Source organism: Semicossyphus pulcher, unplaced genomic scaffold (genome assembly GCF_022749685.1).
Source record: "Semicossyphus pulcher isolate SPU_LCO1_2020_fin unplaced genomic scaffold, fSemPul1.0.p SCAF_7, whole genome shotgun sequence".
Classification (NCBI taxonomy): Eukaryota; Metazoa; Chordata; class Actinopteri; order Labriformes; family Labridae; genus Semicossyphus; species Semicossyphus pulcher.
The window spans coordinates 32,459,420-32,485,799 of NW_027211748.1; the positions used below are offsets into that span (position 1 = coordinate 32,459,420).

The 26,380-nt window shown below is 47.3% G+C and overlaps 1 protein-coding gene, 1 long non-coding RNA gene and 1 other non-coding gene across 3 annotated transcripts; all 3 read right to left on the bottom strand.

The window, feature by feature from the left end:
* Positions 1 to 1,134: 1,134 nt before the first annotated feature.
* Positions 1,135 to 3,372, bottom strand: LOC138611935 (uncharacterized). The gene is made up of 5 exons (XR_011309619.1): positions 3,072 to 3,372; positions 2,426 to 2,545; positions 2,231 to 2,315; positions 1,921 to 1,977; positions 1,135 to 1,392 (listed from the first exon to the last, which is right to left on the bottom strand). It is a non-coding gene; the product is annotated as an uncharacterized lncRNA (long non-coding RNA).
* On the bottom strand, positions 1,740 to 1,853 carry LOC138612271 (small nucleolar RNA SNORD89). Its single transcript, XR_011309631.1, has one exon. It is a non-coding gene; the product is annotated as a small nucleolar RNA SNORD89 (small nucleolar RNA).
* A 15,746-nt stretch (positions 3,373 to 19,118) lies between the features above and the next one.
* Positions 19,119 to 23,228, bottom strand: tmub1 (transmembrane and ubiquitin-like domain containing 1). The gene is made up of 4 exons (XM_069685145.1): positions 23,127 to 23,228; positions 20,251 to 20,632; positions 20,097 to 20,220; positions 19,119 to 19,787 (listed from the first exon to the last, which is right to left on the bottom strand). The coding sequence occupies exons 2-4, from the start codon at positions 20,588 to 20,590 to the stop codon at positions 19,436 to 19,438; spliced, it is 816 nt and encodes a 271-aa protein (XP_069541246.1). The 5' UTR covers positions 20,591 to 20,632; positions 23,127 to 23,228; the 3' UTR covers positions 19,119 to 19,435.
* Positions 23,229 to 26,380: the final 3,152 nt, after the last annotated feature.

Consider the following 26,380-nt stretch of genomic DNA (forward strand, 5'->3'; position numbering starts at 1 on the left):
AAATGGAAGTAAGAAATATGTACAGTATTTATACAATAGATGCCAGAATAAGAGTTAAATTAAGTCTAAATGCCGTATGTCAGATTGTAGCAAAAGTTATCTCGATGTAATTTTAGGAAATAAAAGCAGCTACACGTGCTACATAAACTCAGTTAGTCCTTTTATGTGATTAATGCGTCAAAGAACACATGAATATTGTCCTTATACTTTATGAGACATGGGGCCTTTCCCAAACCGGACCCCTCCCACTCCGTCTGACGTCACTCGCCTTCGTTTAGGAGAAGGGATACAGCGGCGAGCTTTGAGACGAACTCCCCTCACTCCGGCAGAGACAGGAAATGTGTGTAACCATGGTGACATGTCAGACAGATAACAGAAGCCACGGTAATACCAGCGAGGCAGTTATTAAAATCACACGAGGAGCATAAACTTCATACTGACCTTAGCTTTTAATTTTAACCCAAATATATTTTTCAAACTCATGTTAATGACCTGAGTTTTTACAGCCGTCCCTGTAAATAGAAACACTTTAAACGTTTCACTTGTATCGTTTCTAGACAAGGAAACACTTCTTACATCCTGAATATCTCGTGGACTGTAAGACGCTGATGGCAGTATATTACTTCGTTTGTCTTAATTACAGCAGTTCTGTTTGTACGGGTAATAAGACGGAACTTTAATTTACGTCTCATCTCATGACGAACATAACAGCGTTGCACCTGGTCAATAAGTCGGCATCGGTGCAGACTCGCTGGTGGAGGGTTTAACAGCCCACTCCGAGGTTTTGGACGGCACTCAATGTGGCGGAGCCTCCACACGAGCGCGCTAACGGAGTGGAAGCGCACAGGGAGAGGGTGTAGGGGGTGGTTTGGGAAAGGCCCCGATTAAGTCCTTATGTTTGTGTACAGCAGCTGCCCAGGAGGTGGCGCTGTGTCCGAGTCTACAGGTTCATCACATTTCAGATGGTGAATAGTTTAGAGTCATCTCGCTGAAGATAAACTAAATGTATATTTTCCCAACTTCTTACTGATGACTCTGAATGTGTCACAGATTAACTCATTAGTGCAAGTCTGTTGGAAGCTGGACCGATCGCATCTGCAGCCCTGAACCGTTTCAAGAACACAGGACAATACACCAAGAGCAAGGGACGTTTATTTAAGACATTAAACACATCACACGTTTAACACTGCACGACCACAAAGCTACAGCATCCAACATTTAAGGTGAGTCACACATGAAACTATAAAGTGCATTGATTAAAGCTCAACAGAACTTCCTGCGTTTCCTGTTTGTGTGAAACTGTTGATCATAAAAGGTGATTCAGTTCCTCGGTGACGTCTTCAGGCGTTTGTCCAACCAGCAGGCACATCAATGGGATTCAACGCGTTTAAACTGGAAACAAAAGAAGCTGCTCAGATCACAGGACCATGGGTTCAACTTACCACGTAAACTCGTCAGGCTTCAAGAACAGATCACATGACCTGGTTCTCACCTCAGTAATCAACCCAGTTTCCTGAACTAACGTGAGCAGGTTCACATGAAAGAGGCGGAGTCTGCAGCCTCTGACCAATCAAAAACAGTAACAAGTGTACAGTCAGAGCTGAATGATATACAAACTGATAATCTCTGTGTTGTAATATTAATAATATAATAATAGTTCCTGCAAGTGACAGCTCCTCTCGTTAGATACTGGGCTTTAGTGTCAGCTGCTAGTGATCATGTGACCTACAATCAGCTGACCTGGGATCAGATAAACGCTTCGGTCAGTCTTTGTCAGGGCACCCCCACTCTGAGAACATGCTGCCTGAGGGGGGGCGCTACAATTCGGCCTTTTGTTTACATCATCTCCCAGCAACACTAACCCCGCCCACTGACATCAGCAGCTGACATGTCATTGGATGTTTGGATGTAATGACTCACCATGTTGAAGGCCTGACCTCACTGATGACATCACAGCCTCATCTTCAGCAGGTCTTCCTGTCAGAGCCAATCAGAGAGCAGAGTGAACATCAGGTAGACTCACCTGTCGGACAGGTAGAATGCACTCCGAGCTGCCTGGATCAGAATACGCTTCAGTCCGGTTTTGTCACGGCCCCCCCCCCTCTGTGAACAGACTGCATGGGGCGGGGCTTCAGTCGGCCTTTCGTTACATCACTTCCGGGCAGTGAGACAGGTAAACCGGTAAATCTGAACACCTGGTCCAGGTCTGCTTTCACATTGTGGATCATACCTTAGTGGGTCATCTCAGTCTGGGGGGGCGGAGTCAGACCACTCAGGTCCAGGTCCACTTCAGGTGAGCTGGATTGTGGTACACTCTGAGAAAAAGAAATCACAGCGATGACCAGCTCAGTTTGAAATCCTCCGCAGCTCCACGTGAGCTCGTCCTCCTCAATAAAATATATTCATTAATCACTCTGCACTTCACCTGCCATATCCAGGGGTCATTTCGGGTCTTTGTTTTACAGGTTTCGGGGGTTGGTCTTATCGGAAAATGATCTTGTTTACATGAAAAACAGGACCTTTATTATCGCATGGTGAAAACAACCTATGAGCCAAGATAGAGACAGAAAGCGAGCAAGGGGAGAGAGATTGCACCAGAGTTATGTCCATAACCTGTTATTTATATTTTACTAACAATGTATTTATGGCGTACATGCGACTTAAGGCTCAGTTTTATTCCAAATGAAGGCGGAAACGCAATAAGGAGCCTTGTGAGTAGGGTTAGGAATGTTTGGATTTTAACAATACGGATTCCGGTTCTGATTCTGCTCATCGAGCCCAGTTTTTAACAGTTCTCGATTCCAATTCATTGAATTGCAATGGTCAAAACCTGCCTCGCGCCAATAAAGTGCCTCGCACAGGGTCTGCAGTCCTCCCCCTCGGAAAAATTCGATAAGCGGAAATAAATGTTTTAATGTTCGTGTTTCTTTATAACCTGAAACAGTTTCAGCCCACACATGCGCACTGCTTTGCCTCTCAGTCACAAAAGCCGCAGTTAACGCCGAAACTTTCCCGCCACATAGTCAGCGTGTCACCCATCTTTGTCTATTAATCGGTGCAGTTCAGCTCACCTTTAACGGATCCATCGTGGCCGGTTGTTTGATGGTCAGTCCACACCACAGTCATTGGTCCATACAGGTACACTCACCTACTAATCTGGAGCTAATATTTAGCCGCTGCTGCTGAGTTAACTGGTTAACACAGCTTACCAACGTAGACGTCTTAACTCCTCAGCGAAGAACAAACGACAGACACATCCATCTGACCAGCGCCGCTTTATGATGACTGAAAAACAGCTCTTTGTTCGGTTTTAGCAACGTTCTATTCGTAACGTCCATTTGCATTTTTAGTCAGCAGTGACGATCAGTCTGCCGCGCCATGTTGGATTTATACGATCGAACAACCAATCAGGCTGTTCCACTTCTTCTTCTGGTGTCTTTTTATCGGGCGGTAAACGACTCAGGTGATCTACCGCCATCTTTTGGACTGGAGTGTAACGGCCGAATTTCACATGTTTTCAATTTTCCTTGAATTGATTATTTGGAACTGTTAATTTGTTTTTTACAGGAAACTTTAACAGCAGTTTTTTAGTGTTTTTTACTATGAAAACACTGATTCTTACCACATGTTGTCATGGTGAAAATATTCATTCATTTGATTTCTTCATTTAAAGCAGAAGTTGAAGTAGAAGTTAGTCAAAGGGATATTATTATAATAGAAGAAGCCCCGCAAACCGCCTGCTTTGCTGCATTCACAGGCTGCTACCGGAGTGGGACTTGCTGCTTTCGTCAGTTGGTAAAATCGAACCCACTCAACCTTTCTATTGGGGACTAATTGTATTTCTGGAACGGACTGTATACTTTTGGAAGGTTTTAATAAAAGAAATACCCCACGTGGGTCAACCAGCATTTTTGTTTCTCTGGTGGTCAATAACGTTTTACTTTATGGACTATTCAAGTTTGAAACTGTTTTTAGAAAGACTTTTTGACAGTGAATCTGTGAACACAAAAGTCCCGAAGGAGATGTGATTAGTACAATTTCCTAAAACGAGCTCCCCAAGTATTAAACTAAATGTAAACAAGCGTTACAGTGCTTCAATCAATTATTTTAATCAGATATGAAAAACGTTTGTGTTTGATTTTGCGCTGAAGTCTCGTTTTTACGATATGGCCAGGAGCGATCCTGAAAGCAGCATGGCCGTTATTATTTGAAACAAAAACTCGAGACACGAAACTAGAGACACAGACAGAAGAAGGTAGAAAATAAAAAGATGGACGATAAAGACGGGCGGTTTGATGTTGTCCGGAGTTTCACGGTGAACAGTTTCAGCCTGGACCCGGAAAGATGGCGGGAGTTGGTGTCAGAGGAAGAGAACCAGGTGATCTTCAACAGTTTCTTTAACTCTAAGGACTACAGTAACCTCTTCATCTGCCGGGACCCGGAGTCCGGACTCTCCGTTAGCCTCCACTTTCCCAAAAATGTCCAAACCAAAGTCATCTGTGTCTCCAAAACAGACCGCGAAGCTCTCACCAGAGAGGTTTTAATGATTCAGGAAGTTCAGGGAGAGAACGCCCTGAGCTTCATCTCCTCCGTCTGTGAGCAGGTGAGAGAGGCTGCTGGCTGTGGCTACTTTAAGATAAGCTAACAGTCATGTGAAGGCTAGGTGAGAAAGTATTATTAGGCTGATGGTGTGTAAGACTAGTTTTGGTAAACTAAAGCTAGTGTAAAGAACAACAAACATCAACACTAGTTAAGCAGAGGATAATTTAAGTTAGGCTAACTGTGAAACTGAGGCAAGGTAAGCTAAGGGTATGATATTTGTACAGCCCTTTTTTAACATCATCCCATCCCAAACAGGCGTTATTGATATTAAATACACCAAGTTATCATTCAAAGTTGAATACAAAATAAGAGTTATGATCCAAAAAAGTTACATACATAAGAGTTATTTACAAATGAACAGTTTATGCAATATTATATCAACATCATCCAGCTTGTACAGTAAGAGTTCAGTGCACATCCAAAGGAGAACCTTCATGACCTCTGACCTTTCTGACTCCATTGTCCTTCACACCACAAGAGAGGAAACACAAAAAAACAGCTCCATGTAAAGACTCCATCTGTGTGCTAATGTTTATTTAAATAGGCTTAGCTAATACAAATAATAAAATGTCATGACGGTTTAAATTCAGGCTAAAATCGATATGAAAGCTAGGTGAGCTAAGGCTAAAGCTTAGAGCTTATGCATGCGTATTTAGACTAGTTGTAAAAATCCAAGTCTGTGTGTTGGTGTGTGTGACACAGCTCCACCTGCAGGACATTCAGGATATAACTAACAGCTTAAGGTTGAAGGTGTGTCCTCTCTTGCCTCAGGTGACCTGCCCATTGCTAAGCAACCCAGAGACCAGCTGCAGCTGGGCAGCGGGCGTGGCCGAGGAGGCGCTGAGGTTCATGGAGAGACAGAAGAACGAGACGCTGGTGATACAGAATCAGATACAGGGACGGACCTATCTGCCTCATCCTGATGCTCTCCATCAGGACAATCTCCACAGCAACGCTGTCCATGGCAGCGCCCTCCATGACGACTCTAAAGGGAGGTAGGTTAAAAAAACATCCACCTGTGTTGTCATTTACCTGAGACTCTAACCAAACATACAGTCATCCTGCTGCTGCAACAGGAAGCTCCTTCTTCTCTAACAGGAAGTTATCAGATGTGAAGCTCCTCCATGCCTGTGATTGGACAATAATCGAGTGGGCGGAGCTTGTGTCAGACTTCCTGCAGCAGGACTCGTCTGACCCAGTTCTTCATGGACTGAAGCCGCTCCCCTCAGAAGAATTTAACTTCTGGAAGAGCAGAGTGAAGAATCTGCACTTCATCCAGCAGCAGGTGTTTCAGTCTGAGAGCATCTTGTGTTGTTCTGTCTGTGTCCGTCATTTATTCAAGAAGAGATCACGGATTCCACCTTTATATTATGGCACCATTTTACCCTTTGTAAACACTGATCTCATTATAGTATAATACAATAGTAATGCCACTTCATCCTTTCAGGAAGTAGGAATGACAGAAATATTTAAATCACATGAATAAATAAGATGATAATGAAACAGTCCAGGCTCTCACTGTTCTGTTTGAGAAGAGCTGTAGGGTCAGGCGTATCGACATGCATGTATAAGTATATAATACTAACATAGTGTATATGTGTGTTTGTTGTTGTGTGTTTAGTTGCTGAGCAGCAGAGCGCAGCAGGTGGCGTCCATCGTTCAGGAGGCGGACAGCGTTTACTGGTCCACTTTAAGAGACATTTACAGAGATGTCCAGGAAGGTAAAACCTGTTCTTTTATTATGTTGGACTCACCTGACCTCTGACCTCTGTGACATCATCCTCTCAGGTCTGAGGGAGGCAGAAGAGGTGACTCTGGCTCTGAAACCTGTGCGGGGGAAGCTGGAGCAGGTGGAGCAGGTGGAGTACCGGCAGGTAAGAAACATGTGAGCAGGTGTACATTTGGAGGATGTGACATGTGCGGCTTTAGAAGAGAACAAGTGTGTGTTGTCATGTCTTCCTGACCGGTCAACCTCATCTCATACACCTGGTCCTGACTCTGTGTGTGATTGTCAGCTGGGGGCCAAAATGGCGGCTGTGATGGAGGAGGTGCGTCAGTTGTGGGTCCGGTCTGAGGTCTACAGGAGGCCGTGCAGGCTGATGGTCCTGCTGCAGGAGATCTGTAACCTCTTCATTCAGACGGTACCGACACTCAGAGAGGAAGAGTTCTCTCTGTTCCTCATCACAGACTCCTTCATGTTCTTCTTCTGCTGCTGCAGAGCAGGAAGTTCCTCCATGGAGAGGAAGTGATGTGGGGTCTGGTGACGAAACCCGGTCTGGTCCTGGATGATGTCAGAGTGGTGATCTGGACTCTGCAGACACTCAAAGAGACCTACAGTGAGTGCAGAAGCTGGCTGGAGAACCAGAGCCAGAACCAGGTACATCTGCAGATCACACAAGTCTGCGTGTCTCATGTTTCTGAGTTTGTTGCTGAGGCTCATGGGTACTGTAGTTCCTTTGTCATGTTAAAATGAACTCCTTGTCCAGTTAGTTTGTATAAACATTGAAGAGAGTTCTGAATAGATTCGGGTCAAACGTCGGAATATTAACTGATGACCCGCCTGACTGCAGGATGGAATCACACACAGCTGGGACTTCCCTTCACACCTGGTCTTCTTCCACCTGGACAACTTCCTGACACGTCTGCACAGCCTCCAGGTACACACACGATGTGAGCCTGAGCTCGTGCCTGTACGTGGAAACACAAAGGAGCGTGATAGTGAAGACATTTATAGACCAGTTTAAAGTGACATCAGCTAAAACTTAACAGATGTGTTTTTTTAAGCACATGGCAGCGATCATATCGTTTCTTACACTTTATCATCACGAGAGTTGAAGTCATCAGGAGGCTGCTGTAGGTGCTGACAGAGACGTCACACTGCAGCCACTACACAGACTGAAGTGTGGCTCAGAGGCTGAGAGGACTCTGACAAAGTGACCCGAAGCATTTTCTAGTTTATGTATGAAAAGACAAAAAGCACATATGAGAGTCCTATCAGCTCTTTGAGTCTGTCAGTGAACAGGTCAGTAATGTGAGACCGCATCCAGGAGTGTGAATGAGTTCAGCTTAAACAGATACTACACATCACAGGCTACATACACATGCTGGCTCCTCAAATAACTTATATGAGACGAGAGAGCAACAGCTGTTCGTCATCTGCTCTGTTTCACTTCACGTCAAAGGTGTTCTCACAGCAGCAGCATCAGTTCTGTGTGTTGGTCTGTGCAGGAGCTTCTGTGCATCACTCTGCGGCTGGGTCAGCTGGATCAGACACTTCTGTCCGGAGTCAGCGGCAGGATGTGGACCGATGTGGTTCAGGATGTGTATCTGGACTTCATGTGTCATGTGACCGTCCTGTCTGAGTGTCAGTGTGACCCCACCAACCCTGACGACCAGGTGACAGTTGGCTGATGTGTGGGAGGTACTTCCTGTTTGACTCTGAGCTGTGTGTGACTCCCCTTCTTCTTCCTGCAGAGCTTTGAGCTGCACCGGGATCAGTTTCAGGAACAGGTGTCAGACCTGGAGAGACGACTGGTGTCAGTCCTCAGCAGAGCGTTTGAGGACTGCTGCACATCCTCCTCTGCAGCACAGGTACGAGTCTCTGACTAGCACAGTCCAACGAGTGCAGGTAGAGGACACCTGGTCTGATGTGGTCTCATCTGGTCTCATCTGGTCTGATGTGGTCTTATCTGGTCTTTGTGTCAGCTGGTGAACATGTTTGGGTTCCTCCTGGACCGTCCTGTGGTCCGGGATCAGCTGTGTCCTCACCTTGTCCGGCTGGTGCAGATGGTCTTGGTGGAGCTGGATCAGACTGAGCTGCTGGTCTACAGTCAGAGAGAGAGACCAGAGGCCTTCGCAAGGTCCGAGTCGTCTGCTGCAGCCCGGCTCTCCTGGATTCGACAGCTCAGCCTGAGAGCTGAAGCGGCTCTGAACAGCTACTGGACTGTTCAACACCTGTGAGTGAACACATTACTGTCCTGGTGAAAGAGCGGCGAGCCGACACGTAACGGGACACGTAAAATAACTGGTCTCTTCATCACGACGGTCCGCTGTAATCTCTCCGGGGAAAAGCCAACAACTCCTGACTCCTGGTTACTGACCGACGGATAAATAAATGTTTGATAAACACTGAACAGGCTAACAAACAGCTAAAGCCAGCACAGTATACCTGCTGCTTAGTGCTAACAATATATCAACACAATAACAGGAACATTTAACTCACTTAAAGCTGGAGCTCAGACTGCACGCACACAAAGTTCCATAAACACACAGAGAGATTATTTGTCCTCTAAAGGCTCCAACAACACAAACAGGTGAAGGTAAGCTCAGTGACTGTGTGTCTGTGTTGACGTCTAGCAGACAGCCAGCAGGATCCCCCTGTCAATCAAGTGACCCCGCCCCTATGATTTAAGGCTTAATGTAATTAAAACGGCTGTGTTATAAATAAATTCACCCCCGTACAGTTATCATGAAGAGTAAAATCAGCTATTTATCACAAAACCGTTTTTTGTACCAGGCTGTAAACATGTTTATTTCTGCTGTAATGTTGTTTCTTGTGTTCTGGAGCCTCAAGTGGCCACTGGAGGAACTGCAGTTTTTTGCACTTCTGCATTGGCTTCATTTTTCACCACCGGAGGTCGCTGCTTGGTTTGGACTTGCTTAGACTTCTCTTGGGAAATGTTGAGTGTTGAGTTGAGTTTGACGGGGGGACGTTCTGCTTTGAGTGAACACACAGGCCCTTAACACAGCTGGTATTAACGTGTCCTGGGTGATCCGATCACAAGTGGTTAGCTCCAAGCACTAGCGCTCACATTTTGCATTTCATTGCGTCTCCAAATGCGTCTTCAGTGACCACTTGTGATTGGATCTTTCCTGCTCTGTATGCAAATGAACCCGGAGCCTCATTCACCGTAATAAGACTTTAAAACATCATATAATACAAAAACACTGTGATGCAGACTCGCAGCACAGAGAGGGCAGAGCTGCTGTGCACGAGCACAGAGGGGGGAACTGTATCCACGTGATCGTTGCTGTGGATACGGGAAAGTGGGCGGTGCTTAGTGTTGCCCAGGACTCGTGCGTACACACTGCCCGACGTATGTGGATAAATGCATCGGATCTGAATGCGCCTTCAATCCGTCGTGGGAATGTTCACACCTGATCACGAAAACCACACGTTGATACCAGGTGTGAACGTGGCCGCAGAGACACAGACATTCTCTGAGTGTACAGACTTACAACAGGACACAAACAGTATACCGTATTTACACTTTACAGAAAGTATATAAATATACATTCTATAATATTAAACACTAACACTGGAGGACAATAAGACAGCAGTGCAAAGGATGATGGGAAATGGATTGTACTCTTACAGCTCTTTTCTAGTCTAGACCACTCAAAGCTGCTTTAACACCACATGTCACATTCACTCATTCACACACTGATGGCAGAGGCTGCTACCCAAAGTGCCCGACTGTCCACCCGGAGCAATTTGGGGTTTTGTCTACGGACACTTGGACACGTAGACTGAGGGAGCTGGGGATTGAACCACTGAGCCACAGCCGCCCCTGATGGTGATGAAATGAGTAGAGCAGCTGTGTAACAGGTAGGTGTGATCATGTGTACAGCGTGTTGGTATATCCACATGTATGACTGTTGACTCGAGAAACTAAAAGTGTTCACTTGGGACTTGAGCTTGACTTGGAGCTGTTGGTTTGGGACTAATAGTGTCTATCTGGGGATTATAAGTATTGACTCAGACTCATTGGGCTCTGTGTTGTGTTCAGGTTCCAGGGCTCAGGTGAATCCCAGCTGGCTCTGCAGAGGTTCAAGCAGGTGGTGGAGCTGCTGCAGACTGTCAGAGACCAGGTGAGGTCAGACTGGAGCTCTCAGCTGGACTCAGACTGTGGCTTCATCCTGGATCAGCCTCTGATACACCGTGTGCAAAGCATGCTGGGAGTCAGCGGCAGCCATGAGGTCAGTGCCATGGATCTGTTATTAACACCTGGACGCAGCTCAGCTGTGAGTCTGACTGTATATAAAGATGGACGACGCGTCTCCATCTGCTCCCATTGTATGAAATTGATGCCAAAACAGCCCCTGTGATAGGCGCTGCCATCTTGTGATGGTGACGTCATACGGAGCCAGAGTCTGCGCAGTAGAGATCGGCGAGTGAAGCGGCCGTAGCCACTTCCGCTAACCCAAACACACACTTAACTTACCGAAACAACAGCAAGGATCCCGCACACCGGCGTGTGTAACAGCAGAACAGCTTCTTGTGTTGGTCTGAGGTTAAAGTTCAAAGATACGGAAACTTCAATGACTGTAGTGATTGTTTTAGTGACGTTTCCACTCGCGGACCGTCCTTGGTGTCTTTAGACTCATTCAGTTTTAGCTTAGCTTGTAGCTGCTAACTAGCTAACTAGTGAGTAGTGGGGGTGAGTGGTCCTGGTATCATTACATTAAACAGCTTCTTTATTCCCTGAGGTCCGTGAACACAACACTCTGCTCTTTAAACTGTCACCTGAGTTCATCTGAACAACACATGAAAACATGAGTGTCACTGTGACTGCACTACATCCTCCTGCTGCCAGGACAGACTCAAGTACATAACACACCTTTAAGGCCTCCTTCCTTAAAGGGGAAGTCTCAATTACACTTCAGATAATCTAATAGACGAGGAGCTCATCGGTTTCAGTTGTAAGGCTTTTTTTTCTGTGTGTGTGTGTGTGTGTGTGTGACCAGCTGCAGGCAGCGCTGAGGGAGCTCAGGTATGTGAGCAGGGAGACAGATGTAGAGCTCCACCCCCACGCTGCTCGTCTGTTCACCCGTAAAGAAGACATCACACAGAGCTACCTGAGCCTGAGTCACATGGTGTCCTGCTACAACCAGGTACCCTGAGGTCCTGAGTACTGTCACATCCAGGTTAAGGTAAATAAGTAGGTCATGTGACAGACTGTGGTCCTACTTCAGGTGGTGAGTGATGCCCTGCAGGTGGAGCTTCCTCTGATCCAGGACCAGCTGCACGAGCTCAACCAGGGCCTGTCAGAGCTGCAGAGGAACACCTGGAACTGTGAAGGTGAAACTTCACGAGACACAACAAGGCTGACTTTATTGTCACTTAAGAGTTGGCCTCCAGTGTGTGTGTGTGTGTGTGTGTGTGTGTTCAGGTGTGCAGCACCTGGTGGAGCAGCAGAGAGAGAGAGTTTTGATCTTACATGCCACAGTAAGCGAGGCCAGAGCCAACATGGACGCCATGACACACATCATACAGGTGAGTGTGACCTCTGACCTCAGATCAGTGGCAGTCTGAATCAACACCTGACTGTTAGACACACAGGTAAATCTGTGAGGACATGATGAACACGACCTGCTTTTATTGTAACTGTGATCAATATGAAGCTGGTCCCTTTAAAACATCTGTGTGACATGTGACATCACATCCACCCGCCCAATCTCTCATCAAGGGCCAAACTGAGCAGCTGCAGCGCTGAGTGCGGTGATGAAGTAAAGTATGAGAATACTGCGCCTGCTTTAAGTGGGCCTCTAAGGGGAAATCATACCTGAGCATCCAGGTAGATAACTTGTAAAATCTTTTCTGATGTTGATCGAAAAAAAGGAGGCCGACTTAAACAGGTGTGCAGATCCACCTGTAACTCTATTGGTCAGCTGCATTAAAATGAATATTTCACTTATTCCAGTCACTCGCTCTCCCTCTTCCAAATGCTCAGTAGAATGATGTGTCCATCTGGAATCATAAAGTACGCAGGGCGATCATGGGATTAAGATGGGTGGCCTCCGACTCCCCAATTTCAGGTTTCATTATTGTGAGATTCCTATGGTCCCTGTCTGACTGTAACTCTGCCCCCTCATGGACACAAATTGAAATGCAGGACTTTGATGGAGAGCTTAAAAAAACTGAAAAGTAAAACTAAAATTGCCCTTACTGACCGTCTGGTACGAACATGGTATGACATCAAAACATAACCTGTCACAGCAACACTTTCAAGCTGTGGCCTGATGGAGGCATAAGGTACCTTGATCATTGTTACAGTGATGACACTCGTGTCCTTTGAAGAGCTCAATATCATTTATTGACAAGCACTTCTGTTATTTACAATTAAGAGCCTTTTTAAAGAAGGTTTGGGGGAAGGAATGATATTACCTCAGCTGACGAGGGTGGAACACGTCCTTCACAGCAACAAAGGTTCAAGACAATTTATTGGTAAAGATATTCAATAATGATGGATCAATATCTCAAACAGAACATACATCGATGGAGGGATAGGTGGGAATCTGACTTGGACATTTGTATGGATGAGGACCTATGGTCCGATCTATGTCAGTACAGCATGTTTACCACAGTACATACCAGATTTAAACTCATCAGTCTCCGCCCTCAGAAACGACACAGATACAGCTCTGTGGGATTACTGTGGGCACAACGTTCCATTGCACATGGCCATGTACTAAAATCACAACCTTCTGGCATGATTTGTGTGAAACTCTGGCTTTTATTGTAAATACTCCACTCGAGCCACGGATCTGTCTGCTGGGAAACATGACAAGCCTGAGGTTAAATTCATCCACACAGCTCTCCATGTCAAAATGATTTCAGAGCTGACTCGCTGTCTGCCATGAGAGAAAGTCACAGCTGTGCTGACATGGCCACATCTGGCATGGTTAACTGAATACATGGAAACATTACCTGTAGCCACTGTGGACATGCTGTCAACTTTAAACTGGTCCCAGCACAGGCCCATACTAACGTGTATGTGGATGTGTGCATGCAGGCTTGTTATGTATCATTGACGGCGTTTTGGAGGGAATAAGTTGTACTGCTTTTTTTCCATATAAACCCCCCCCACCTGTGTGACATCACTCACGCCACCATCCATCGCTGTGTTACTGCACCTGCAGGGCTGGGCGGAGCTACACCTGCTGCAGCACTCAGGTGGCTCTCTGCTGGAGCGCGGAGCTACAGAGCCGAGCTACACACGACTCAGAGAGGAGGGACAGCAGCTGCACAGGTTAACACAGGTAAACACAGGTAACACCTGAGGAGCAGGGGGCGGAGCAGAGACAGGTGCTGATGTGACCCGGCTGTGACCTCAGGTGAACAGGAGTCTGTTTGGAGCTGAAGATTCCTCTGAGTCCTGGATCAGATATCTGGACCACATCGATGACAAAGTACAGGAGGGCCTGTTCCAGCTTCTGCTCAGATCGCTGCACTTCCTGTCTGACAACATGAACCCACAGGTATGCACACCTGGAAACACCTGCAGCAGCCTGAGCTGTACGTTACAGCCCAAACGAATCACACCTCACAATCACAACCTCAAAGCTCTACATGTCTGTCCTGAGACCAACCAAAGATGGTCACCTTTATGTTGTCCCACATTGATGATGTCACAGCTTCCTGTTTGAACTCTATCCAGAAGATTCACTTCAGTTCACTGAATTCTCATATCATTAGTGTGTGTGTGTGTGTGTGTGTGTGTGTGTGTGTGTGTGTGTGCAGAGTGGCAGTGGTGCATTGTTTGGCATCAGTCTGCAGCTACAGGAAACAGGAGGTGTGTTTGTGCCGTCAGTGGGCGGCGGCCTCTCTGACCTCGTGCAGAGCGTCATCACTGATGTTTACACAGCAGCCAGTCTGCTGCCCAGGATCTCTGTGAGTTGCCTCGGCAACTACCAGGTGATTGACTTCACTCAGACATTACACATTGCACCGTGTCCAGCTTGCCATATTTTTCTCCTACGATAGCTGTGTCCCAATCAATGACTGTATATAAAGATGGACGACGCGTCTCCATCTGCTCCCATTGTACGTAATTGATACCAAAACAGCCCCTGTGATAGGCGCTGCCATCTTGCGATGGTGACGTCATACGGAGCCAGAGTCTGCGCAGTAGAGATCGGCGAGTGAAGCGGCCGTAGCCACTCCGCTAACCCAAACACACACTTAACTTACTGAAAACACAGCAAGGATCCCGCACGCCGGCGTGTTTAACAGCAGAACAGCTTCTTGTGTCGGTCTGAGGTTAAAGTTCACAGGTATGGAAACTTCAATGACTGTAGTGATTGTTTTAGTTACGTCTCCTCTCGCGGATCGTCCTCCGCTCTGCTCACCGGGAACTGATCGGCTGCAGGAGCCGATTTTGTCAACAGAGCTGTCAATCATCATTTTGACAGCATCAAATAACTAATTAAAAATAAACTTGTCAGTAAAATGAACACTGTGACATAAATCAGCATGATAAGAACTAACTATAATGACAGAAACCATGTTTGAGAAAAATGTGTTTGACGTGTATTTTGATTTTATAGTTTGACTCATGTCCCATCTGTTAACATGGAGGAGGCGGGCTTTATGAGCTATACTGCAGCCAGGCAGCAGGGGGCGACAGAGAGGGTTTGGACCCACTTTTAGGGAGCTGTCATGTCGGCCATCTTTTTATACAGTCAATGGTCCCAATCCATGGGCTGCAGTCTTTGAAGGAGGCGGTCCACAGAGCGTGCTCCATTCGTAGCCTGCGTAGACCGTTTAAGACGAACTGAAATGAGACGGTCTGGTCTACCCTTGCGTCACCAAATGCCGCTCCTGTCTCCCAGCAACAGGTAGCTAGGGGGCTAACTAGCTAGCATAACTAACGTCACGTAACTTAATCTCTTATTTTAAAGATAGTTTGTTTCAAGTGCCCTTTCGTTTTCTTAAACATGTGTAACACTGGCTATTCGATTAAGTTGAAACCGAAAACGTTTACATTTTAAAGTGTTTTCCTCGGCCGTTAAAAAGTCCGCCATTTTGTTTGAATTAGCACACAATGCATCTCGGGATAGGATGGGCTGTGAAGGATGCACCCGATGGATCCTTCACGGCCGGGGAAACGGAGGACACATTTGTGGGCCACATCTGAAGGAGCCTTCGAATTGGCACAGCCTTCAACGCGCTTCTGTGACGCACCTTCAAATACGGCCTTCAATGGCTGCGGCCGCTGGATTGGGACACAGCTTATGTCTGAGGTATGACTTGCTACTCTGCCTCTGATTCATATTCTTACTCTGACCAATCATAGCACCCAGCCAGTCAGAGGCAGAGAAGGGCACCATACCCTTCATCATGACCTGTCGCTCTCTCTTTCTGTCTGTGTCCAGGTGTCTCTGCAGCAGCGTCCAGCTCTCTGTGAAGTAGTACAGGAAGTCATGCGTCACCTGCTCCATATGAGGGAGGAGGCTGAGTGTGTGAGGGTGGGGCTGGGCAGGTACTCATACCTGTGGCAGAGGGACAGGAGGGGGACGATGCAGGAGTTCCTGACGTATAGCCGACAGCTGGGACCGGAAGAGACGGAGGCAGAGGAGAGCCCGCCCACCCTCAAGGACTTCCAGAGAGAGGTGAGACACACTTGTCCAGGTGTTTTCATCAACCAGGTGTTTCAGTCCAGGATCGTGTTCTGTTTGGTAATATTCACTATGTATTTATTGTTGTATCTACCTGTGTGGGTGGAGACTTCAGTCACCTGGTAATTCTCTCACCTGAAGACTCAGTAAGGTAAACAGATGTCCAGGTGGGACTCGTCCAGGTGGGATTACAGCAGAAGATGTGATTACTTGATGCTGTGAGACTGAAGACTGAAGCACCCTCTGCTGTCTGTGAACATCAGGTGTGTGTTTCTGTTTCAGATTGAGTCACTCCACAAACTCAGCAGGGAGGTGACTCACCTGGATGATGTCATCATTCTGCACAGCTGGCTGCAGGTCGATCTCTGCCCATTCAGAGACTCTCTTCTGTCAGTCATCCATGACTGGAGACACATGTACACAGAATACCTGCAGGACTCGGTCAGAGACAGGTAAACTCACCTGAGACCTGCGGGACTCGGTCAGAGACAGGTAAACTCACCTGAGACCTGCGGGACTCGGTCAGAGACAGGTAAACTCACCTGAGACCTGCGGGACTCGGTCAGAGACAGGTAAACTCACCTGAGACCTGCGGGACTCGGTCAGAGACAGGATCCTTGGATCAGCTATACTCTGAGGCGATACAGCCTCTGGGATCACCGGTGAACGTGCCGGGCGGTAAGCGATAATCGACTTCCGGTCAAGAATTCCTTGTCGGCGTGCTGCGTTGTTACAGAAAGAGAAACCGTTCTCTTGTGATGGACTCGTTATTAACGGGTCTTACCTTCTTACAAATCTGCATCATGATGTTGAAATTTGGGCGAAGTAAAAGTTCAAGCTTTGTCAGGTCTGTCCTCAAGAGGAGAAGAAGACGTTTAAAATGCTCATTTGTTGAACGGAGGTCGGATCGGTCTGATGCATTCAAGGAAGTTGGGAAATCTGAATGCTGAACGGCTTGCGTGACACAGCATGAAGGGAAATCATCTCAAGTTAAATTTTAGATCTAGAACAGATTGTTAGCTGTTAGCATGCAGATGTCTGTTAATAGAGATTAAAAAGAAGCTAAAGCGTTGTCAGATCACGCTGATGGAGCCGGGATGGCATTACGGAGGAATACGTTCCGCCTGCTTTTGCTCACCTCACTGTTTTTCCTTGCATGCGGTGCAGCTTGCTGATACGTGATTGGTCAATATTACTCGGACTACAAGCGTATTTCAAACGGAAACCAGAACACTTGCCTTCCCGGAAATCCACGTCCCTGCCTAGAATCTGTCAATAGAGATTAGAGACAGGTAAACTCACCTGTGTGTGTGTGTGTGTGTGTGTGTGTGTGTGTGTGTGTGTGTGTGTGTGTTCAGTCTGCAGCAGGTGAGTCACCGTGGTGATGATGATGATGAAGACTCCTCCTCTTCCTCCAGTCATCCTCTGACAGAAATGATCGTCCTGCTGGAGGCTGCAGGAGTGCAGCTGCCTGAACACCTGGCAGCCCAGCTACAGGTAGTGACATGACTGCTCACCTGCAGACTGTTGCTGTGTTCTAAATGCCATACTATACTAGCAGTACGTCCTGATGTGGCCTACATGTAGTCTGTAGTATGCAAACAAAAGCAAAATGTGCAGTATGCCAAAAATTACGTTCTGATTCTGAGAAAACCTCCAGTATGCATCAGACCAGTCTACCTCGCCGACTGTATCCCACAATGCAAAGCGCTGGAACGTCACAGCAGCAGTTGAAGTGACAGACAGCAGCAGCATTCCAGCAGAAGGGGGCGCTATAGATAAAGAAGAGGCGGAGATTGTTTACTTCCGCCTGGCGTAGCATACTGCAACATGAATTTGAAAAGCTCCTCCATACTGCAGATGACCGCCGCACGCCGTGTGCAGTATATAGCATATAATATGTAGTACGTAGTGTATAGTATATAGTATGTAGTACGTAGTATAGACTATGTAGAATATAGTATGTTGTGCATAGTATGTAGTATGTAGTACACAGTACGGCATTTGGAACACAGCCTGTGATGATGTTACTTCTGTTTTTCATTCATTGTGCAGTTAAATAAAATCATTTATTTTGTCTTAATGTCTCAAACTAATTAAAAAAAACGTTCAAAACAATCAGAATCACCGTATCCAAAACTCAGCAGCTTCCTGCTGTAGCCCCGCCCACACCTGAGACTGACACTGAAAGTGTATAAATACTGTCAGTATACCTTGTTTGAAATTCTTATTTTCTGCTCATTTAAATAGTTTTAATTGTGTACCTGTTATCTGCCTGTGGCTGTCTGTAGTTCACACACCTGTTCACTATTGTAAAATCAGATTATATTTGTAGTTCAGTTTGTGACTTCGCTCCTCTCCTAGTCTGATGGTGCATTCAAGTGACTCATGACCTGTTTGTTTGTGTTTCAGTGTTGACGAGCTGAAGAGGACAGACTCACCTGCCGAGTTTCACTGTTCGTTGAAGTGTCTGAAGTCTGTTAACACCAACATCCAGCTCATTGTTTATCCTCCTCATATTAAATTCACTTCATGTCTGATACTTTAAACTTGTTCATTCAGATTACTTTATTTCTGTTCAGACTTGAGGTAAACAGCTCACTGATGATCCACACACTTACTAATAAGTGCTTACTTTGTTAATATTTAAGCAGCAGTATATTGAACGTATGGTGTCCAGTTTAAAGGGATCCCTTCACTGAACCTGCTGCCTGTAAACAGACAGGTGTGTGATATTTCTGTATAAAGGTACATTTGACTGGTAAAGTTTCTACAGTAGTTCCTGATAAACTGAACACGTGCCTCTCTGTGGTCACATGATCTCTTTTATAAAGTGACTCATTTAAAAACGCCAACAGCGGTTTGCTGATGACTGAGTGGGCAGCCATCTTTGTTTGGGTCATTTTAACCCTCCAAACTGCTTTTTTACTGGAAGTCAAACAAAACAGTAACCAGACTGAAACTACGGGTCAATCTGTCTCTAATTCAGAGAGGTAGTCCCTGTACCTCTCTGAATAGGTAACACACCTGTACTACAGTATAAGCCCTCATTACAGGTGTTGGTACTCCTGCAGGTAGTACTTGTACAACAGGTGTGAAGTGAAGGACACAACAAGATAAATAAATGATTTAATAGATTCTTTGTCTGAAAAGCTTCATTTAAACGTTCTGTTCACAGACGATCCGGTCAGGACCAGAACTACCCAGAAAGTAAAAGAGGCACGATGATGAGAAACCTACAGAGAAATCTAAAACATGTAAATTACAGTCCATCTCCATGGCAACACAAAAACAAACATGGGCTCCATCAGCGTCCATACTCCCACAGGTTCCAGTCTCCACCAGCTTAGAGAGGTCAGAGGTCACAGAAGGAGCTCCGCCCCGACTGCTGACATCACTACATGGACAGAGGCAGCAGCCAATCAGAGAGCAGCTAGCGGCGGTAGACCCCAAAGGCCACCAGGCTGAGGAAGATGGTGACGCCCACCAGCGAGGCGGTGGCCGGGGCGGTGAAGAACTGCCGATACTGGATCTGACAGTACCACAGCACGGACAGCATGAGGACCAGCAGCGGCACCATCAGACTGCCTACGTTCAGCGCCACCTGTACCTGGTCTGCAGGCCGCACCCCCCCTGTTGTCCCCCGGCCGGCGTGCTGAGAGATGTGACAGTGCAGGACGCAGTTATGGACCAGGTTCAGCGAGGCCAGGGTCTGAGCGTCATCCTGCAGAAGCTGACCCTGATAGATCAGACGCACCTGCTGCTCCTGACCCGCAAAGTAGGTGCTGAAAGGACAGGTCAAAGGTCAGAGTCCATCACAGCCTCAGAGAGAAAGTTACTGATGGATATAAAAACACTGCTCAAACAAATAAAAGGAACACCTTCTCAGACACTTTCAACTTAAGTTACATGTTGTGTAGTTTAGTTGACGTGTCGTCTCATACTGATGCACACTTACCTGTTCAAATGAAACACTCTGCAGCTCTAATGACACACCTGATGTGTTACACTCTCACATCAACAGATCACCTGTCTGCCCACCTCAGCAGTGTGTAGCTGTGTGTAGCTGTGTGCAGCAGTGTGTAGCTGTGTACCGTTTGATGTATCCGATGGTATCCTCAGGTTGGACCTGAGCCGTTCTCTCTGTGTCGTTCAGGAACTTCAGTCGGAGCACCATGTTCCTCTGAGAGGACGAAGACTCCCCCCCTCCTCCTCCTCCTCCTCCTCCTCCTCCTCTGCTCCTCACACCATCTCCCCCTCCACCAGACTCCTCCCCCCTGCCTCCACCCTCCCCCTTCTGCTCCTGGGTGGAGGTGTTGGTGGGCGGAGCCTCTGTCAGAGAGCTATCACTCACAGAGCTAGAGGGCGAGGAGGATGAAGAAGAGGTGGGGTTGGTGGAGGAGGGGGGCATTTCCTGGTGGGTGGGGCCAGTCCTCAGTGAGGGGGCGGGGCCTGTGGTGGAGGTGAACAGGTGTTCTGGGGGCTCCGAGGTGCGGGTGGAGATCCAGGCGAGCAGCAGCACCACAAGGAGCAGCAGGGAGCCGAAAAGCAGCGTCACCTCGTCCCCTACACCTTCAATCAGAGCCATCACCCACGGCAACGCCCGCTGAGGTCAAGACAGGTCACACACCTGCACACAGAAGTTTATGTACTGAAACTGATAAGGAAAGGGTCAGGGATTTAAAGTTCACTTGGTTGTAAAGCCTGATGATGTCATCAGAACCCACAATAGATCTCAGGTCAATGTTTAGTTTAGTTTATTTGACAGGGGCCGTGCACAACATCTGTGGTCCCTGGGCAAGAAGATCGAAAAAACACACATTACAATACAGACAATAAAAATACAAACAGTGTACGACATAAAAATAAGACTAGGTCAAAACCTAGTATGTGGCTGACCGCATCAGGTCAATGTGCGCTTTTGTGGACAACACTGGAGGCGTGGCGTGCGCATGACGGCTGCGGGACGTGTTCATTTTCATTTGAAATGCATGAAAACAGACGAGTCTTCACAATGCTGGTGTGACAGGCACGTATCTCGCGCCAAAAATCTGGAGAATAAGAGGCTCACCTATTTTTACCATGAGCCGCGCGCGGTTCTCAGCCAAAACACACAGTGAAAATGAATTGTGATGAGTCCTGTTGATCTCTGACAGCAACATTAACATCTCTTCCTGTAGTAAAAGTCACAGGCATGGAGAGGAAAGTAGGTCAACACTTCCGGTATGCTTTTTCAAAGTAAAAACCCCATCTGGAATTCTGACTCCCCTCGTTTGTACACAATGCTTTTATTTTGAAGTGTTTCCCAGGAGGAAGTTATTTTTTAAATTTTATTATCATCCGGGAAGTGATTTGATCGATAAAGTCACTCACAGGCTCCTTATTGCAGTTCCTGCTTAATTTTGTGTTAAATGAAAATGTCGTCATAAGTCTCCCGCAGGCCATAAGTATATATGTTAAATAAATAAATGAATAACGTCATGTTACAGACGTAACTCGGGTGAGATCTCTCCCTCTCTCTCCCTCGCTCGCTCCCTGTCTCGGCTCATGCGGTTGTTTTCGCTGTGTTAATAAAGGTCCTGTTTGTAATGTAAATAAGATCGTTTTCTGTTAAGACCAACCCACGGAAACCTTTAAAACATAGACCCGAAACTACCCCTGGATATGCGCGCTGCGGACATGGTGAGGACAGCGGACGAGCAGCCCCTCCTACTCACTATGGCTCTGAAAGTACCGTCACGCACTCACTCAATGGCATACAGACCCATGTATTGGGCTGACCCTGGCGGCCAGTCAACAACATACACTTCAAAGCTACCTTTCAGTCTGTTTGTCTCAGGTGTGAGTTAGATCCACTGATACCTGGAGACACCTGCAGCAGGTGATCATACAGTGAACCAATCACAGTCGTCTTGCAGTCCGGAGATGAGGACCAGCCGGATGTGATCACACATGAACTTTAATTTAGCAAACAGAACAAATCAATAGGCTTGTTCGACATGAGCGAGGCCTGCGCAGAATCGATCACCGCCTAGCCAAGCACATTGCATGATGGTTAGATTGTTGTCCACTCTGAAAACCCGACTGCGCGAGGCTTCAAAGTACTGTTATTCACAATGTAATGCTTTACTCATTCCTCATGAACACTCTCTTAATAAACATAAATGCAATGGCGTTTATATCAATATAACTAACAAAAGCCCTATAAAATATAATGAGAACTTCATATTAAATCCAATTAAAGTAAAAATGATAGCAACAATAATAATAATAATAATAATAATAATAACAGCAACAATTAAATTCAGTTCAATTTACAGTGAGGTGTTGGTATTATAGATGCTTGACGAGGCGAGCAGCAAACTTGTCAACAAAGAAGTGTCCGACTTTAAGACTCCTCCCCCGACTGCAATCGGCTACTCTCGCCTGTTGTCGAGGCGAGCCGGCAGTCATCTCGAACAAGCCTAATAACTCGAGTGTCACGTCTTTTGACGTTTGGACAATCGGAGGCGTGATGAAGTTCCGATTGGTCGATCGTAAAAGCATTGAACAGTCTTTGATATTTTTAGAAACATGTTTTGAAGAAACCTCTTTTAGCAGAGAACGTGTTTGAACAGTCACATACAAAGAATGAGTGATACATTTTACAGTTTAAAGCTTAAAGTATCTTTTCAAACATTTCCTGTTTGTTTATAAACGTAGAAGCTGCTCGTTTAACGTTTCTCTGATTACATGTTTACACTTCACGTCATGACTAGAAGCACTTCTTGTGTCGGTTTCACTAAAATATGATCTTATTATACAACAATTGATGTGTCCGGGGCTCCTCTGCGCCCTGTCTGACGCACAGTGTGGGGACGTACAGGTGTATCTAGGCTCACCTGCCGGCTCCGCAAAAGCTGATCAGAGGTCAGTCCGCACAGACCGTCTTTAACAGCACCACTGATTGTTAACTGGACTCACAGTAGTGTTGCTCTACAACTCTGAGCTAACTGCTAACAGCTGGACAGGAAGTACAGCTAAGCTCCATGCTAACGGCTGTCAGCGTCAGTTCCGTGCACGTGAATAAAAGTGCAAACAGCGTCAGAGAATCTGCGCACAAACAACCACAGGTGAAAACTTACTGTTCAGCTCACAAACGTCATGTCAGGGAGCGTTAGCCTACAGGCTAATCCGGCTAATGTGTTCTAACTGCTGCTCCACACACTTCCTGCTTCTGCGCTCCGTCTTCTTCTGTGGTTCTGACGAAAATGACGCAGTGGTGGAGGTGACGCTCTGCTGCCTCCTGCTGGTCATCAGTAGGTGTTTTCTTCTTGTTCTGTGTGTGTTTAGATCCTCGTTGAATCTCCACTAACCTGGGGGTTCTGACCTGCATCAACTGTTCAGGGATCCACAGAGATGAGAGCCAACATGTCCAGAATCCAGAGTCTGGAACTGGACAAACTTGGAACATCAGAGCTGCTGACCTACCTGTCTTATGTCTTCCTGTCTGTTTGTCTGTCTACATATATAGTTCATATATATATAGTTCATGTATAGTTTGTATATAGTTTATACATAGTTTATATATAGAGATCTGATGTAATTGTGTACAAACAGGTAGTTGAACAACAGCTCTGTGTTACGGCCGGGATACAACTGACTGTTTGACGGCACAGAACCAATGTTACCAGAATATACTGTCTGCCTGCCTGCCTGTCTATATGTCTGTCTGTCTGCCTGTCTGTATGTCTGTCTGCCTGTCTGTCTGTCTGCCTGTCTGCCTGCCTGTCTGTATGTCTGCCTGCCTGTCTGTCTGTCTGTATGTCTGTCTGCGTGCCTGTCTGTATGTCTGTCTGTCTGTCTGCCTGCCTGTCTGTCTGTCTGTCTGTCTGTCTGTCTGTCTGTCTGTCTGTCTGTCTGCCTGCCTGTCTGTCTGCCTGCCTGCCTGTCTGTCTGTCTGCCTGTCTGTCTGCCTGTCTGTATGTCTGTCTGTCTGCCTGCCTGCCTGTCTGTATGTCTGCCTGTCTGCCTGCCTGCCTGCCTGTCTGTCTGTCTGTCTGTCTGTATGTCTGCCTGCCTGTCTGCATGTCTGCCTGTCTACCTGCCTGTCTGTCTGTCTGCCTGCCTGTCTGTCTGTCTGCCTGCCTGTCTGCCTGTCTGCCTGCCTGCCTGTCTGTCTGTCTGTCTGTATGTCTGCCTGTCTGCCTGCCTGCCGATCTGCCTGTCTGCATGTCTGCCTGTCTGCCAGCCTGTCTGTATGTATGCCTGTCTGCCTGCCTGCCTGTCTGTCTGTCTGTCTGCCTGTCTGCCTGCCTGTCTGTCTGCCTGCCTGTATGTATGTCTGCCTGTCTGTTTACCTGTCTATCTGCCTGCCTGTCTGTTTACCTGTCTATCTGTCTGTCTGCCCATCTGCCTGCCTGTCTGTTTACCTGTCTATCTGCCTGTCTGTCTGCCCGTCTGCCTGCCTGTCATTTTACCTGTCTATCTGTCTGCCTGTCTGCCTGCCTGCCTGCCTGTCTGTTTACCTGTCTATCTGTCTGTTTGTCTGTCTGTCTGTCTGTCTGTCTGCCTGCCTGTCTGCCTGCCTGTATGTATGTCTGCCTGTCTGTTTACCTGTCTATCTGTCTGCCTGTCTGCATGTCTGCCTGCCTGTCTGTTTACCTGTTTACCTGTCTATCTGTCTGCCTGTCTGTCTGTCTGCCCGTCTGCCTGCCTGTCTGTTTACCTGTTTACCTGTCTATCTGTCTGCCTGCCTGTCTGTTTACCTGTCTATCTGTCTGCCTGTCTGTCTGTCTGCCTGCCTGCCTGTCTGTCTGTCTGTCTGTCTGCCTGCCTGTCTGCCTGTCTGTTTGTCTGCCTGCCTGCATGTCTGCCCGTCTGCCTGTCTGTCTGTTTACCTGTCTATCTGTCTGCCTGTCTGTCTGTCTGTCTGCCTGCCTGCCTGCCTGTCTATCTGTCTGTCTGCCTGCCTGCCTGTCTATCTGTCTGCCTGCCTGCCTGTCTATATGTCTGTCTGTCTGCCTGTCTGTATGTCTGTCTGCCTGTCTGTCTGTCTGCCTGTCTGCCTGCCTGTCTGTATGTCTGCCTGCCTGTCTGTCTGTCTGTATGTCTGTCTGCGTGCCTGTCTGTATGTCTGTCTGTCTGTCTGCCTGCCTGTCTATCTGTCTGTCTGTCTGTCTGTCTGTCTGTCTGTCTGTCTGCCTGCCTGTCTGTCTGCCTGCCTGCCTGTCTGTCTGTCTGCCTGTCTGTCTGCCTGTCTGTATGTCTGTCTGTCTGCCTGCCTGCCTGTCTGTATGTCTGCCTGTCTGCCTGCCTGCCTGCCTGTCTGTCTGTCTGTCTGTCTGTATGTCTGCCTGCCTGTCTGCATGTCTGCCTGTCTACCTGCCTGTCTGTCTGTCTGTCTGTCTGCCTGCCTGTCTGTCTGTCTGCCTGCCTGTCTGCCTGTCTGCCTGCCTGCCTGTCTGTCTGTCTGTCTGTATGTCTGCCTGTCTGCCTGCCTGCCGATCTGCCTGTCTGCATGTCTGCCTGTCTGCCAGCCTGTCTGTATGTATGCCTGTCTGCCTGCCTGCCTGTCTGTCTGTCTGTCTGCCTGTCTGCCTGCCTGTCTGTCTGCCTGCCTGTATGTATGTCTGCCTGTCTGTTTACCTGTCTATCTGCCTGCCTGTCTGTTTACCTGTCTATCTGTCTGTCTGCCCATCTGCCTGCCTGTCTGTTTACCTGTCTATCTGCCTGTCTGTCTGCCCGTCTGCCTGCCTGTCATTTTACCTGTCTATCTGTCTGCCTGTCTGCCTGCCTGCCTGCCTGTCTGTTTACCTGTCTATCTGTCTGTTTGTCTGTCTGTCTGTCTGTCTGTCTGCCTGCCTGTCTGCCTGCCTGTATGTATGTCTGCCTGTCTGTTTACCTGTCTATCTGTCTGCCTGTCTGCATGTCTGCCTGCCTGTCTGTTTACCTGTTTACCTGTCTATCTGTCTGCCTGTCTGTCTGTCTGCCCGTCTGCCTGCCTGTCTGTTTACCTGTTTACCTGTCTATCTGTCTGCCTGCCTGTCTGTTTACCTGTCTATCTGTCTGCCTGTCTGTCTGTCTGTCTGCCTGCCTGCCTGTCTGTCTGTCTGTCTGTCTGCCTGCCTGTCTGCCTGTCTGTTTGTCTGCCTGCCTGCATGTCTGCCCGTCTGCCTGTCTGTCTGTTTACCTGTCTATCTGTCTGCCTGTCTGTCTGTCTGTCTGCCTGCCTGCCTGCCTGTCTATCTGTCTGTCTGCCTGCCTGCCTGTCTATCTGTCTGCCTGTCTGTCTGTCTGTTTACCTGTCTATCTGTCTGTCTGTCTGCCCGTCTGCCTGCCTGTCTGTTTACCTGTTTACCTGTCTATCTGTCTGTCTGTCTGTCTGCCTGTCTGCATG